Consider the following 15,526-nt stretch of genomic DNA (forward strand, 5'->3'; position numbering starts at 1 on the left):
TTGCAGGAAGCCGTCGCAGCTGAAAACAGAACTCAAGAACCCGTTTACACTGGCAGAGGCACCATGGGCCGGTCCTTCACTGTTTCCAGGGCAGCCCAGTGGGCCAGGTCTACGCACCTGGTGAGCCAGATGCTGCCTTGAGTTTAACACCCGTGATTTAGAGCAAGCAGAAGAAACCACCTTGAACATTTCTCATCTCTCAGCATGAAGAGCCAGTTTGGCTTTACCCCCACAGCCTGTGTACCTCAGCAAAGAGCCCAAGCTCAGAAACAGGAGCCGAGAAGACCTACAAACCTCACAGGATCCTGCGCTGTGCATTGCAAAATGGAAGGTTTCCTATCTGATCTGTGGTGACAACCAGTTTCGCTGCCCAAGGAGGACCAAACGGTGAGAGGGCAGCAGCAGAGGTCAGCGCAGGAGGGCAGGGGCCTCTGGGCTCAGCTCACTAAAGATTGCGCTGCCAAGAATGACGTCTTTATTATTACAAAACCCCTTTGGTATAGCACTCTTTGGGGCAAGGGCAAGTCTTTGCAAAGTTAGACTTGGCCCAAGCCTACCAACAACTGCCGTGAGCGCCCGCACAGTCAAGCCCAAACGATTGTAACGCACAGGGGGCATTCAAGTGCACCCGATTGCAATTTGGGGTCAGTGTGGCACCAGGGCTGTTCAAAACCTAATGGAACGACTACTGCAGGGCTCCCAGGGTAGTTCCCTACTTTGATGATGTCCTAATTTCAGGGAAAACATGGAGGAATTGGGGAGCGTTAAGAAAGGTTTGGGGATTTTCCGGACAGCCGGATTAAAAGTCAAGGCAAACAAATGCCAGATAGGGGTCGAATCCGTCGATTTCTTGGGCTACCGGATAGACAAGAAAGGAATTCACCCTACTGAGAGCAAGGTCAAGGCAATTAGAAGGCTCCAGCGCCCAAAAACAAAGCAGAGCTGCAGGCATTCCTGGGATTGGTGAATTTTCTGCGGTCTTTTAAAGAACAAAGCAACCGTTCTTGGAACCGCTGCATAGGCTCTTAGGAAAAATACTGTTTGGTCTTGGGGAAAGTCAGAAAATAGGGCTTTGAAGCAGTAAAGAACCTGCTCTCAAGTGATAGCCTGCTCATCCAATATCACAACTCACTACCCCTAGTGCTGGTTTGCGATGCCTCCCTTATGGGGTGGGGCTGTACTCAGCCATAGACTTCAAACGGCACAGAAGCCCCTATAGCTTTTTATTCTAGAACGATGTCCTCCCCAGAGAGAACTACAGCCAATTAGACAAAGAAGCACTAGCCATTGTGTCAGGGGTTAAAAATTCCACGAGTATGTCTTTGGGCGGAATTTTGAAATCGTGACTGACCACAGACCGCTACTAGGATACTGGCTGGCGATCGCCCAACGCCTGTGGCACTTTCGCCACGCTTGACCCGATGGACTATATTCTTGGCCGCTTATTCGTACAAGCTGCAGCATCGACCAGGAAAAGAAGTGGGCATGCAGGCGCGTTAAGCCGATGCCCACTACCAGGGCGATCAAGACCCCACTCCGGGACGCCCATCCTACTTATTGACTCTTGACTCTGGCCCAGTCACATCTAAGGAAGTGGCTCGGCATCATACCGACATTGTGTTAAGGACTGTACCGGTTGGGTACAGAGAGGTGGCCGCTGCGCGGCGAGCAGTTCAAGAATTTGTTAAAAACGAGATGAGCTCTCGGCTCAAGGGGTGCCTGTTATGGGGTGATCGTAATAATTCCTGATAAATTAAGGGAAAGGTATTGGACCTCCTCCACGAGGGTCACCCAGGGATCGTAAGGATGAAGGGGTTAGCTAGAAGCTATGTGTGGTGGCCACTCATGGACGAGAGATTGCTGAGAGGGTAGGGAAATGCCAGGCTTGCCAAGAGTCCAGACCTCTACCCCAACGGCCCCAGTCAGAGAATGGGAAAAGCCCCAAGGGCCCTGGTCAAGAATCCACATTGATTTTGCTGGCCCTTTCCACGGCCAAACGTTCCTAGTGGTGGTTGATGCATTCTCAAATGGTTGGAGATCATACTCATGAAATCCACCACGGCCGAAGCAGTAATCGCAACCCTCGCCACCTATTCGCAACTCACGGGTTGCCGGACACTCTGGTGTCCGACAATGAGCCTCAATTCACGGCAGCCCAGTTTGAAGAATACCTGGCAGAGGAGGCATCCGACATGCCCTCTCTGCGCCTTTCCACCCTGCGCCGAATGGCCTTGCAGGCGTTCCGTCCGGAGCGCTAAGGAGGCATTGTCCAGGCTCAAGCCAGGTGACTGGCAAACAAAGATAGACTTTTTCCTAGCCGTCCAGCACAGAACCCCAAGCACGGCCACCGGGAAAAGCCCAGCCGAATTACTAATGGGACGGAAACTCCGGTGCCCACTTGACGCTTGAATCCCCATTACACACCAGAGGGTTACAAGGGGAACTAGAAAGACAAGGAAATGAGCATAGGCGACCGGGTGTGGCCCCGAAACTATGGGGACGGCCCTAGTTGGTTCGCAGGACAAATAATATAGATAACCGGCCCAAAATCGTACGTGGTAGAGCTACCAGACAACCGAGTGTGGAGGCGCCACATAGATCAGTTAAGGAAACGAATAACTGATCAAACCGAACCAAATGAAACAAATCATGACCAATACCAATTTGAATTCACAGCTGACAATGACCCGGGGGAGGCGCAAGACTTAGCTGAGGTCCCAGAGTTCCAGCGACGCCATCAGGTTCCCGAGGGAAACAGCTGGGAAAGTTTCAAAAGTAATCCAAGGCCGGATGGCCAAGAAAAAGAGCCACCCCATAACCCAGAGCCCGTGGGCCCAGAGAAAGAGCTGGGAGGAGAAACCAGCCCCTCCGACCAGCTCAAAACACCACCCAGAACTGAACCGCGCAGGTCAGAAAGAACTAGGAGACGCCCAGGTTATTTGCGTGACTACGTCGAAAAATAACATGTAAATAAATATGTAAATAGAGGCAAAGTGTTTTCTGGGAGGGGAGGAGTGTTATGTATTCATGTTTGTACCTTTAAATATTTGAGCGGGAAATCAGCACGTTGCTGATTGGACGAAGCCTCCAGCAGAACTGTATAAAAGGAGAGGTTTTTCCCCCAGCCTGTTGCTGGGTTCACCCTATATTAAAGAGCTGTTGTCACTACCCTGGTCTCCAGCCTCGTTACTTCCAGAACTTAACAAGTAGTAAAAAAAATTGGATTTCACCACTGCAGTGAAGCCACACGTTGACTTGACTTTAGAGAGGGGGAGAACGGGAAGGCTAGGAGGAGGCAGGCTCCCCTTCATGGGAAGCCACTTCCTTTCCAGCTCCGAAGGGATATTTGGGTCTACTCGTCGAGTCTATCCCCCTCACTGAACAGATTCCACAAGAAAACCAGCTCTAGTAACAGAATCTTGCAAGCTGGATTGTGTTTTTCCTCCCTTTCTTGTTCACTCCCATTGAGTCAGGAAGGAATTAACTTGAGCCTCTTCCCAACATGGTCTCCTTTCCAGGCCTCAAGAAATGCTCCCTGTAATTCAGATAATGATGTCGTATTATTTCCCTCAAGGCCATCTACAAAATGTACAATAGGCAATGGACACGACCTGAATTAATGCACCTTCAAATTTCCTGAGCAGGACGTGATCCTTTGACCTGTGAGGTATTTTTCACGAGATAAATGTAGAAAGAGAAGGAGAATCAGAACGGAAGAATTCCTGAGGGTGAGCAGAGGAGAGGGGAAGTAAGTCTCATTTGTTCCAAGCCTTTTCACAGTCAGTCAAATCCACACCAAGAAAGTGGGGAAGCCAGAAAGGACCTGTTCTAGCAGGGTTAAGCTCTTGCTGATGCCCGGACCGAGAGTCTCGGAGTGATTGGAGCTCCACCTTAGGGCTCCTCTCCCAAGCATTGCAGAGTCCTGGCCAAGAGCAGGACTAGCTACGTGGGTGGAAGAGAGCTGAGCAGCACTAAGGATCTCGTAAGTCAGGGGTCTCCAACCTTGGCAACTTTAAGCCTGAAGGACTTCAACTCCCAGAATTCTGGGATTCTGGGAATTGAAGTCCTCCAGGCTTAAAGACCCCTGTCTTAAATCACATCTCACAAGTGGCTATTCAGCAGAGGAACAGTGGCCAGGAGAGGAATACAGCTCCTTGGCTGGCAGGCACTATCCAAGCAGACTCCTCCCAGGGAGATTTAAAAAGTTCCCCAATTCATTAAGTCCAGGCCTTCCTTCTCTCCAAACGGAGAACATTGATCGATTTTAAAACCAACCCCACAGATAGTTTATTTGATTAATGAGGTTTATTATCATCAGGGGCTCGGAGTGGTCCCCACATTAACATTGGCCACTGGGAAAGAAGGGGCTTCCACATCTGATTTCAGGATTCAGTGCCTATGCAAGAGGGAACCTCCATCTCTCCTATCATTGTTAGGAATATTAGTTACTTATCAAATTTACCTACCACCACAGCTATAGAAAAACTCTTGGTGCCTCACAAGAGTTCACTTGTTTTGTAACAGTACAAAACAAAAATTATGGTATGTTTTTAAACCTCCCATGAGAGGTTCAGTGTTGAACCATGCTCAGTGTTCAACCTCCATCCATCGCACACACACCCCGGAAAAGCCCAGTTTTCATCTATTTTCAGAAGATGAATAGGGATGAAGACCTGAGGTCTAGTTACAGGCAGAGCTGTGGCTTGCCAGGGCCTGGGAGGGGTCCTCATCTTCCCACGGCCGAATTGGATGGCCTGGCTCAGACTGGGCTGAAGCCTCTCAGACCCTCCACATGGCATGAGTGGGAAAGAACATTTAGAGCAGGGGTGTCAAACTTGATTTCATTGAGGGCTGCATCAGGGTTGTGTTTGATCAGTGGGGGCGGTGGATGAGGTTGGGTGTGGCAAGGGTGGGTGTGGCCAGCTTAACATTATTCGTGTCAGTGCCTGTGGTGGCCTGAATGCTCTGCCAGGGAAAATGGGCTCCCGAGCTCTGTTTTCACTGGCAGAAGGTTGCAGGAAGCCGTCGCAGCTGAAAACAGAACTCAAGAACCCGTTTACACTGGCAGAGGCACCATGGGCCGGTCCTTCACTGTTTCCAGGGCAGCCCAGTGGGCCAGGTCTACGCACCCGGTGAGCCAGATGCTGCCTTGAGTTTAACACCCGTGATTTAGAGCAAGCAGAAGAAACCACCTTGAACATTTCTCATCTCTCAGCATGAAGAGCCAGTTTGGCTTTACCCCCACAGCCTGTGTACCTCAGCAAAGAGCCCAAGCTCAGAAACAGGAGCCGAGAAGACCTACAAACCTCACAGGATCCTGCGCTGTGCATTGCAAAATGGAAGGTTTCCTATCTGATCTGTGGTGACAACCAGTTTCGCTGCCCAAGGAGGACCAAACGGTGAGAGGGCAGCAGCAGAGGGTCAGCGCAGGAGGGCAGGGGCCCCTCTGGGCTCAGCTCACTAAAGATTGCGCTGCCAAGAATGACGTCTTTTATTATTACAAAAACCCCTTTGGTATAGGACTATGTGGAGGAATCCTAAACGCTTCTCTTTAAAGGTTTGCACCTCCAAACTGCTGTGTTTGGGGGATACATAGGTAGTCACAAGGCATTGTGCAGAGAAATCGGCCCAGGGCTGTGAGATAGGAAGTAACTATACAGGTGCTCAACTGCAAGTCTGCAAGCCACAAAACATGGGAAAGCAGCAGCACCAGGTGAGCAGAGGGTCTCATCCACTTTAACACTACTCCCACTTGCTGGGGAGGGAAGTCCTGCTCCACTCCTGCCTCTCACAGACCCCTGGAAACCAGGCAACCTGAGCAGGGGAAGCCTCCTGCTGCCCAGCCAGAGACCAGCTCTGCTTTCAACTGCCCTTCAACCCCTGCAGACCCCTGAACTGTACAACCCCTCCCCAATCCCTCTCACACCCACCCAAATAGTGAGTCTCTGTTCCTAAGGCGTCTGTGACTGTCATTCATGTTTTCTGTATCTAGACTTTATTCTTTCCCCCAAAATGCAGCCCCCATCCAGCTCCCAGTTAATGTCTCAAGACAGCCACTGCGTGGTGAAAAGCAGCGGTCGGCATCCAAACGGGAGAGGACAGTCTGCTCCCCCATCCCACCTGACTCTGTGATCTTGAGTCCAGAGCTAAAAAGAAAGGTAAAGGTAAAGGTTTCCCTCGCACATACGTGCTAGTCGTTCCCAACTCTAGGGGGCGGTGCTCAACTCCGTTTCAAAGCCAAAGAGCCAGCGCTGTTCGAAGACGTCTCCGTGGTCATGTGGCCAGCATGACTCAACGCCAAAGGCGCACGGAACGCTGTTACCTTCCCACCAAAGGTGGTCCCTATTTTTTCTACTTGCATTTTTAAGTGCTTTCGAACTGCTAGGTTGGCAGAAGCTGGGACAAGTAACAGGAGCTCACCCCGTTACACGGCAGCACTAGGGATTCGAACCGCTGAGCTGCCGACCTTTCGATCAACAAGCTCAACGTCCTAGCCCTTGAGCCACTGCGTCCCTAAAAAGAAAAGACACATATAAAACCTGAGAAAGGAATCTAATGTCACTGGCTCCGAAGCCCATATCTGCCTATGGAAAACCCCAGGCTGACTTCAAGCTTTCCAAACAAGGCAGGGAAGCCACAATGTCGCTACTGCTGCTGTCCAAGGGTCCTGTGGGCAAAATGAACCGATGGCTCCAACACTTGGCAGCCCATCTATGGGGCAAACAGCCTTGCCCAGGCAGTGACCTTTGCCGTCCTCTAACACAAGGGCCCAGCCGCACATCCCCCTTTGCCTACCTGAATCCAAATCGGTTCTTCTGTGGGCCCTGGAGAAGTCAGGTTTTCCCAGTTTCCCATTCTCTTGTAGGTGAAGGTGGTCCCAGCCACCTGGTAGTCACCATTCCACTGGATGGTCCAGCCACCATTCAGGAAGTATTTCTTGGGGTCTTCACTTCTCAAAGCCAGGAAGTTTTCTGCTTCGGCCATCTCCTCAATCTGGATCTCACGTGCTCCAGCCGGGATCAGGCCAACATCAACATAACCTGTTGGGATGTTAAATACTTGTCACCAGCAGGCAACAACGCAAAGTCCTCGTTCCCAGCCAGTGGAATGAGCCCACTCTTTCTGATGGCTACACAGGAGCCTCCTGAATGTCTCCCAAGAGCTTCTGCCTAGTCCAAAGGCAGCCAAACAACCCCTGGAAAAAGATGCAGGCGTGCTTTCACCAGAACTTGCAAGAGGTCAGGAAATCCTCCAAAAGAAGACATGCAAGCATACATTTCGTGGGAAGCCCCGCCACTTCTACGAGAGCCACTTCCTGCTCAACTCCTTTGGGATCACTGCCTTTCAAACCTCTCCCCCACATCCTCATTTGTTCTAAATCCTTTGTGTCGCAGCTCAAATATTAAGAAACCTAGAATGTCTCAATTTTACAGAGGAGCCAAGAATGATAAGAATTCACAAGCCGTATCCCGCCCGCACCAGCCTTCCCGAAATGACAGCGCACTCACCCAGCCCCTCACTCTCCTCAAAGGTCTTCTTCACTGTCCGACACGTCGATCCATCCCCCTGGCACACACCACACCGGTCCTCCACAGTGTAGGAGTCAATTTCGTAGTCGCAACCAATGTTCTGAAAGAGATGGGAGGGCCATGGGCCCCCTCCTGAGTTACCTCTGGGAGAGACCTGGCTTGCCATCCTGGGTGCCCTCCGAGAAACATGAGCTCCCTTGGCAGCAGCTCTTTCCAGGGCAGGAAGGAAGATCTGCCACCCCCACTCATACCCTTGAGAGCAGCAGCCAAGCTCCCCATGCAGTAGTGAACCTACTCATGGAAGGTCCTCTCCAAGGACCAAAACGGTGAATATCCACTCTCACCTTGCTAATGATTAACAGGGACTTTTTGTTACCTGCACAGACAAAATGCGAAAGCTCTCCGTGCTTAGTCTTGCCTGAGGAACATCAAAATGGGATCCCAGAGGATTCCATTTCAGCAGCCCGTCTCCTTGGGAAGAGCCACCCAACAAAGGGGCAAATTCGGCATGCTTTGTTTGTTCCTTGGGTCGCATCCAGCAACCCCAGGCTGCCTTATTTGCACCTCTGGGCAAATGGAAACCAAACCCAGATGACTCAGGGTATCACAGAACGTGGGCCAGTGGAGTAACCAGGGCAGCTCTTCTTGAGTTAAGCAAGAGTAAGTAAGCATGTTGTGCTAACAGAACCACCGCCTTTCCTTGGAGTTCACCATGGAAGCCCATGTCACCATCCACCCTCAAGATATGGAATTTTAGATATACTAGTGGGGGGGAGGAGTCAATACCCCCACATGCCTACCTTACAGATCCCGTTAATGCACCTGTCCCGCCTGCTGTTCCCTTCATAGCATGGGGTTCCATCAATGGCAGCGTCACGAAGCTTTTCAGCAAAGTACTCATTGTTGGGTCGACAGTGCAGTTCACAAGGGTTGCCTGCGGAGGCCAGAGGAAAGAGCCTGATGGCCCAGGACCTCTCGCCCCAAGCTCACCAGCACGTCTGGCTGCAGTACAGAAGCCCTCATGAGAAGAAGACTCTGTGATTCCCAGAAGTGACTCAGAATCAGTCAAGGGTACTGTAACAAGTGGCCACCAGGGTACCAGTCAAGGCCACCTGGTGCCCATAGGCACCAGCACAACCCTGGGTGGTAGATATGGATTTTGGTGCCCACCAACATTTTTCTTATCATAGAATCACAGGGCTGGAAGAGACCTAGTCTCTTAGTCTTCTAGTCCAACCCCCTACCATCCCAGACAGACGATTGTCCAATCTTTTCTTGAGAACCTCCAGTTATGGAGCACTGAGAAGATGCATGGGGTTCCTGATCCAGCTCTGGGAGTCACAGAGCACTCGGGAGCACTCCCGCTCTGTGGGATGAGAGCCCATCCTGGAGGGATAGGCAACCTTCTGGAAAGGGGAGCTTTGTGACATTGTGCCTGCCATAAGGGCCGTCTGGCCAACAGGTAAGTTCCATAGGGCTCCGCTTGGTAAATGCTCCCTTCTGGTGGTTACCCCAATTTACAGGCCTGTACTTCACACACTACCTCACTCTGGACAGGGGCTCGAGAGAGGCTTACTGGTATTGGGGACTGGGCTCCACTTGTAAAGCTTCCCTTTGTAGGGCCGGTGGTCAAAACGGCTGCACTGGATCTGCCGAAAAGTAGGCTCGTCTGCCGGACACGGCTGGGCATTGCAGATCCTGAAGCGTTTCCGTTCTCCCAGGCAGTATTTCCCGCCATACTTGGGGCTGAGGATTGGAAAGAAAAGGCAACTCATCTGCTTGAAGAAGAAACCATCCTCACCAGTCTGCCCAGTTAAACAAGCTGGTGCCGATTCCCTGAAAAGGCTGAAGGCCAGACGGAAGACTGAAGGGAGAGGCCAGCAATTGCCCCACAAGTCAATCTTTGACCTCCTCAACTCTTTTGGGGGCACCTGGTAGTGGTTCTTGGCATTTTCTGGGGGCCAATAGATTCCTGTCACATCCACAGGATGAAGAATAATTTCGGTTGGAACTCTTCTCTGCACTCACAAGGCTGTGCTAAACCAAGAGCAGGGAGAAGAGCTGACAGGAGAGGTTGTGTCCGATGCTACAAAAACGGTCTGTCCTGCAATATTCAGTAGGAAATGCTCACCTGCTCTTGTAATCCATCAGTCATTAAGAGGAACCATTTCAACTGCACTGCACTTCCAGGCATCCCTCTCTCTCTCTCTCCTCTTTCTCTCTCTCTCTCTCCTCTCTCTCTCTCTCTCTCTCCTCTCTCTGGACAAGCCTTCTGGAGCAGGGCAAGTGTTGCACTCCTAAGGCTAAATTCTTCCCAAGGGGGTCTCTGAGCCAAATAGGCTTCTAGCAGGAACTGAACCAGCCTCCTCAGCCAGTGACAGGAGCCCCCCACCCCGCCCGGAGACAGGCGAGAGGAAACTGTTCTGATGATGGATGTGGGAAGGGGAGAGGGAGAGGGCAAGTTCTTCAGAGCTCTGCAAACTCTTGACTCCTCCTCATCAATTCTGGGTCCTGCCCACTGGAAAGAAAAGAAGAACCATACAGTTGGAAGGGACCTCATGCCTAACCCTCTGCCCAGGGCAGGAACCTCTTCTCATCATCCCAAACTGATGGCTGACCAATCTTTCCTCGGGATTCTCCAATCTCTCTGCCCTGGGACATCTCTTCCTGTACTGCAAGACCCCCCTCCTGTCTGCCCTGTTCATTCTCTCCTTCAGGCTGAACAGACCAAGTTCCTTTAATCATTCTTCACAGGGTGAGCCTCCAAGCTCCTCACCCTCTACGTCCTTCCAAATTCCTCAGCATTCTTTTTATATTGTGACACAGGATTCAGGGCTGGTCTGACCTGAACTGTCTCCTCGCAGATCTTGGCCCTAAGACCTCTGCTGGTGCCGCCCCAAACAGCTGCACTGGCTCTTTGGAAATAGAAGCAGGAATGGGGAAGCATGCAAATCGCACAATGCTGGTTGGGAAACAGGACAACTGCCTAGTGAGAGCCTTGCGCCAAGCACCCCATCTGGAAATATGTACTTTGGATGCCAGGAAAAACCAGCCTCTGCCCCTGTGAGCTCTTGGAACCCAGCGCCACGTGATTGCAGGGCGTGTTGAACTTGCTGAAGGATGCATTTGGGCTCATGACCTGGTCCTCACTCAAAGCAAAGAGAGATCAGAGGCCAAGGGGTCGAAGCAGAAGGTAGCTGGACAGGGCAGCTGGACTCCCTTTGTGACCCATTTCTTGGGCAGGTGACCAGTCACTTACGCAGGATTGTTGCATGGTCGCTCTGCGTTCTGCACTCCAGCCCCACAAGTCCGGGAACAGGCCGTCCAGGAGCTCCAGGCTGCCCAGCCTCCGTGGACAGGTTCTGGACGGTACCCGACGCTTACACACTCTCCGTTGAAGCACCACTGAAACAAGCAGAGGCCCATCAGTGACTAAGAGATCTGGGGGGCTCCCTGAAGGGGCCGGCCGTCTTTTCAGCCCACTGCTAGCTGAAGTTTCATTCCCTCAAATTCTACCTGCTAAAAGGAGCTCGGTGGCTCATATGGCTAGAGCGCTGGGTTGACAATCTGCAAGCCCACGTTCGAGACCCGAGTGCTGCTGTGCAGCTGAGTGAGGTCCCGTCATTTGCCCCAGTTCCTGCCAACCCAGGAAAGCAGGCAAACAGAGTAGATAAATAGGCACCACTTTGATGGGCTCATTAATGAGGACATGAAAGGAGCCCCCAACTGGACGTCCCCTGGGCAACAATGATGTCATAGGTTAATCCTTTAAACAGGAAGTACCTCAGTGCTTCCAACAAGACCATGACAAAAGACTACTAGTTTAGGACCTTAAATGGCTATGGAGGAATCATCCCTTTGCTTTCATGGTCCTCTTTGGTCCTGATTCTCAGGTTGCTAATGGCCATTTGGGTCTTGCTCGCCGAGCACATGCGGAGACCGTGTGAAACTGGGCTAAGAAGTATTGGAGAGCTGGGCTCAGAAATGGGCTGAAAACCAGAAGAGTTTGTGCCTCTGACCAGCTGAGGTTTCCAGAGCATCTTCCCCAGGGGCTAAAAAGAGGGTGCTTTGCAGGACACCAAATGCATCCACTCTGCTAAGTACCTATCCAGACAGGTAGCCCTCGTGGCCTTACCTGAAGCCAGCAAAGCAGGCCCTGCCTCTAGACGAGGCGGTGCAGGGTCCAAGATAAAGATCAGGTTGCAGAGAAATGCCCAATATTGCTGCCTCCTGGAACTGGCCGCCTAGCAGGAGCGGAACCACTTGCCAGCTTGAGTCAGGCAGCCCTCCAGAAGGGGGCATCAGCCAGGACACTAATACTGGCCCTCTGCCACCCTGCTCCATCACCCTCTCTCTCTCTTCCAGCAACTCCCAAACAGGCAAGCAGCCTCTCCTGAAAAGGGCTCAAGAAAACTAGTTGCACCCAAGAATGGCTGGAGTGATCATAGCCACCCTCTTGGAACATCCAAGGAGAGAAAGTTGCAGCTGCCTTTGAAAAGATGCTCCTCCCATGTTGTACATCAAACACAATTGCCCATCAGGCATTTTCTCCCCACTCCCAGCTGGTGCTCAACAATTAAGGGAATGGCACGAATTGTGCAATCGGAGATGCCCTTAAGAGAAGCTTCTGAGCAAAGTTCTCTTTTGCTGCAGGGTTTGCGTTGGACTGCGAATGCCTCCCTGATACCTCTCAGTAGGACTCTGACATGGCAGGCTTTAGCCAAAATGGCATTTGGGGAGCAGCTTCGGGGCTGAGGTTCTCTGGCACCATGCCAGGCCCCAGGAAATACCTTGTTCTCGTCACACTTGGTGCCGTCGACAGCTGCATCCAGCTTGGAATGACACGTGTTCCCCACAGAGCACCAGAGGGTGTTGCAGACACTCTGCGGGAAGAAACGAAATGCTCTGAATTTGTGGTCAGGGCAGGGAGACTGAGCAGCTGCACGGAGGAAGAGCAAGCGGCACCAGGACCCCTTCCTCTTCCCATTGGCAGAGGACAGGAGAAGGAGGTGGCATCTCTGGCCAGGAGGAAGATTCAGGTTGCCCTTTCTAAAGAAAATGTTGCTATATTCCGGACAGACCCAGACTGTCCTTGCGGGAGGAAGGTTTCTGTCCCCTGCTGCTGCCTGGAATACTGACAGTTTTTACATGGGCAATTGAATTCGAGAAATGTTTTCAATTCATTTTGGAAAGACAACAGCAGGTGTAGAAATCCATACATCATATATTCTCCGACCCAGGGCCTCTCAGCCTTGGTCACTTTAAGGTTTGTCCACAAAATCTTAAGGGGACAAAGCTTGGGACACTCTGCTCTAATCAGGTCCAAAGTCATTGGTTGACAACACACACACACACACACACACACATACACACAGGTGTTCCTGTAATGCTTCTCCCACAGATGGGCCCTCTTCCTCAGAGGGACTTTCTCCCAAGGGCATCATAACACCCTCCGTAGCTGTCCCTCCTTACATCCATGTCATCGCAGTAGGTGGAGTAGGCGCCATACTGGAGTCGGCACTGGTGGCTGACATCATAGAGGACTCCTGGTGGAACCGAGGGGAAGTTGATCACATCCTTGGCTGGGGGATCATCCAGACAAAGCCCCCAGCCCCGGCTGCAAAGAGACACATCAGGTAAGCAGGAGGGAGGGAGGGAGGGAATACAATCTGGAAAGAATCCAGAACAAAGCATCTAGGATGGCTCTTGACTCAGGCCACAAGGAGGGGGAAGAGAGGCCTTAAGCCTGCGGAAAGCCCCTCCCTGATTCCGCACCCTTCTGCTGCAGCCTCAGCCAACACAGACCAAGAGGGTTTTCTTAATCAGAATCGAGCTGGAAGGGACCTTGGAGGTCTTGTATAGCTCAAGGAGGAGACCCGATACCATTCCAGACAAGCATCTATCAGGTCTCTTCTTAAAAGCCTCCGGTGATTGGAGCACCCACAACTTCTGGAGTTCTACTCCACGGCTTAATTGTTCTCCCTATTAGGTTTCTCCTTAATTCCAGGTTGCTTCTCTCTTTGGTTAGTTTCCAACCATTGTTTCTTGTCCTGCCCTCAGTTGTTTTGGAAAATAAGTTGATTCCCTTTTCTTAGTGGCAGCCTCTCAAATACTGCTATCATGTCACCCCTAGTCCTTCGTTTCTCTAGACTGGCCATACCCAATTCCTGCAGCCATTCCTCATATGTTTTATTCTCCATATATTTTATTTCCATATATTTTATTTCATCAGGAGGGACGGAATGACCCTTTACAGGGACGTGCTGAGGAGTTTAACGGTTATCTATTCGATAAAATCGTTCAGCTTCGGGATAGTTTGGACCAAAATTGCGATGATCCAGCCGAGATGACGGAGACGCGTCTTGTTGAGGTTATTTGGGATGAGTTTGATTCTGTGGCTCTCGAGGACGTGGACAGGTTACTGGGGAGGTTGCATGCAACTACATGTTTACTGGACCCGTGTCCCTCCTGGTTAGTACTGGCTACTCAGGAAGTGACACGAGGCTGGCTCCGGGGGATTATAAATGCTTCTTTGGTGGAAGGGGTTTTCCCCGCTGCCTTGAAAGAGGCGGTGGTGAGACCCCTCCTCAAGAAGCCTTCCCTGGACCCAGCTATTTTGGGGAATTATCGTCCAGTCTCCAACCTTCGCTTTGTGGCGAAGGTTGTAGAGAGTGTAGTTGCATGGCAGCTTCCCCGGTACCTGGATGAAGCTGTCTATCTAGACCCGTTCCAGTCCGGCTTCCGACCCGGTTATAGTATGGAGACGGCTTTGGTCGCGTTGGAGGATGACCTCTGGAGGGTCAGGGATAGGGGTTGTTCCTCTGCCTTGGTCCTATTAGACCTCTCAGCGGCTTTTGATACCATCGACCATGGTATCCTGCTGTGCCGGTTGGAGGGGTTGGGAGTGGGAGGCACCGTTTACCGGTGGTTCTCCTCCTATCTCTCTGACCGGTCGCAGACGGTGTTGACAGGGGGGCAGAGGTCGTCCGCGAGGCGCCTTACTTGTGGGGTGCCTCAGGGGTCGATTCTCTCGCCTCTCCTGTTCAACATCTATATGAAGCCGCTGGGTAAGGTCATCAGTGGTTTCGGGGTGAGTTACCATCTGTACGCTGATGATACTCAGCTGTACTTTTCCACCCCGGACCATCCCAACGAAGCTGTCGAAGTGCTGTCCCGGTGCCTGGAAGCCGTACGGGTCTGGATGGGGAGAAACAGACTCAAGCTCAATCCCTCCAAGACGGAGTGGCTGTGGATGTCAGCACCCCGGTACAGTCAGCTGCAACTGCGGCTGACTGTTGGGGGAGAGTTATTGGCCCCAAGGGAGGGGGTATGCAACTTGGGTGTCCTCCTGGATGGACGGCTGTCTTTTGATGAACACCTGGCGGCTGTCTCCAGGAGGGCCTTCTACCAAGTACGCTTGGTTCGCCAGTTGCGTCCCTTCCTTGACCGGGATGCCTTATGCACGGTCACTCATGCTCTGGTCACTTCTCGTTTGGATTATTGCAATGCTCTCTACATGGGGCTGCCCTTGAGGTGCACCTGGAGGCTGCAGCTAGTCCAGAATGCAGCCGCGCGAGTAGTAACGGGAGCCACTCGTTGCTCCCACGTAACACCACTGCTACGCAGTCTGCACTGGCTTCCTGTAGTCTTTCGGGTGCGCTTCAAGATTTTGGTTATCACCTTTAAAGCGCTCCATGGCTTAGGACCCGGGTACTTATGGGACCGCCTGCTGTTACCTTATGCCTCCCACCGACCCGTACGCTCACACAGAGAGGGTCTTCTCAGGGTGCCGTCCGCCAAACAATGTCAGCTGGCGGCCCCCAGGGGCAGGGCCTTCTCTGTTGGAGCTCCTACACTCTGGAACGAACTTCCCCCTGGCCTACGCCAAGTGCCTGATCTTCGGACCTTTCGCCGTGAGCTAAAAACACACTTATTTATTCAAGCGGGACTGGCTTAATAGTTTTATTAAATTTTTAATTGGGGTTTTATTATTATTT

The 15,526-nt window shown here is 51.8% G+C and overlaps 1 protein-coding gene across 2 annotated transcripts in view; it reads right to left on the reverse strand.

The window, feature by feature from the left end:
- The window catches only part of ADAMTS7 (ADAM metallopeptidase with thrombospondin type 1 motif 7), a 59,836-nt gene that overhangs the window by 31,546 nt on the left and 12,764 nt on the right, over positions 1–15,526 (reverse strand). For both annotated transcript variants that reach the window (XM_058155723.1, XM_058155722.1), the window contains 7 exons: positions 13,002–13,146; positions 12,320–12,412; positions 10,789–10,934; positions 9,106–9,275; positions 8,330–8,463; positions 7,509–7,629; positions 6,796–7,040 (listed from right to left, as the gene is read on the reverse strand). In XM_058155723.1, the coding sequence (XP_058011706.1) occupies positions 6,796–7,040; positions 7,509–7,629; positions 8,330–8,463; positions 9,106–9,275; positions 10,789–10,934; positions 12,320–12,412; positions 13,002–13,146 (1,054 nt within the window). The remainder of the gene's footprint in view (positions 1–6,795; positions 7,041–7,508; positions 7,630–8,329; positions 8,464–9,105; positions 9,276–10,788; positions 10,935–12,319; positions 12,413–13,001; positions 13,147–15,526) is intronic.

Source organism: Ahaetulla prasina, chromosome 13 (assembly GCF_028640845.1).
Source record: "Ahaetulla prasina isolate Xishuangbanna chromosome 13, ASM2864084v1, whole genome shotgun sequence".
Classification (NCBI taxonomy): Eukaryota; Metazoa; Chordata; class Lepidosauria; order Squamata; family Colubridae; genus Ahaetulla; species Ahaetulla prasina.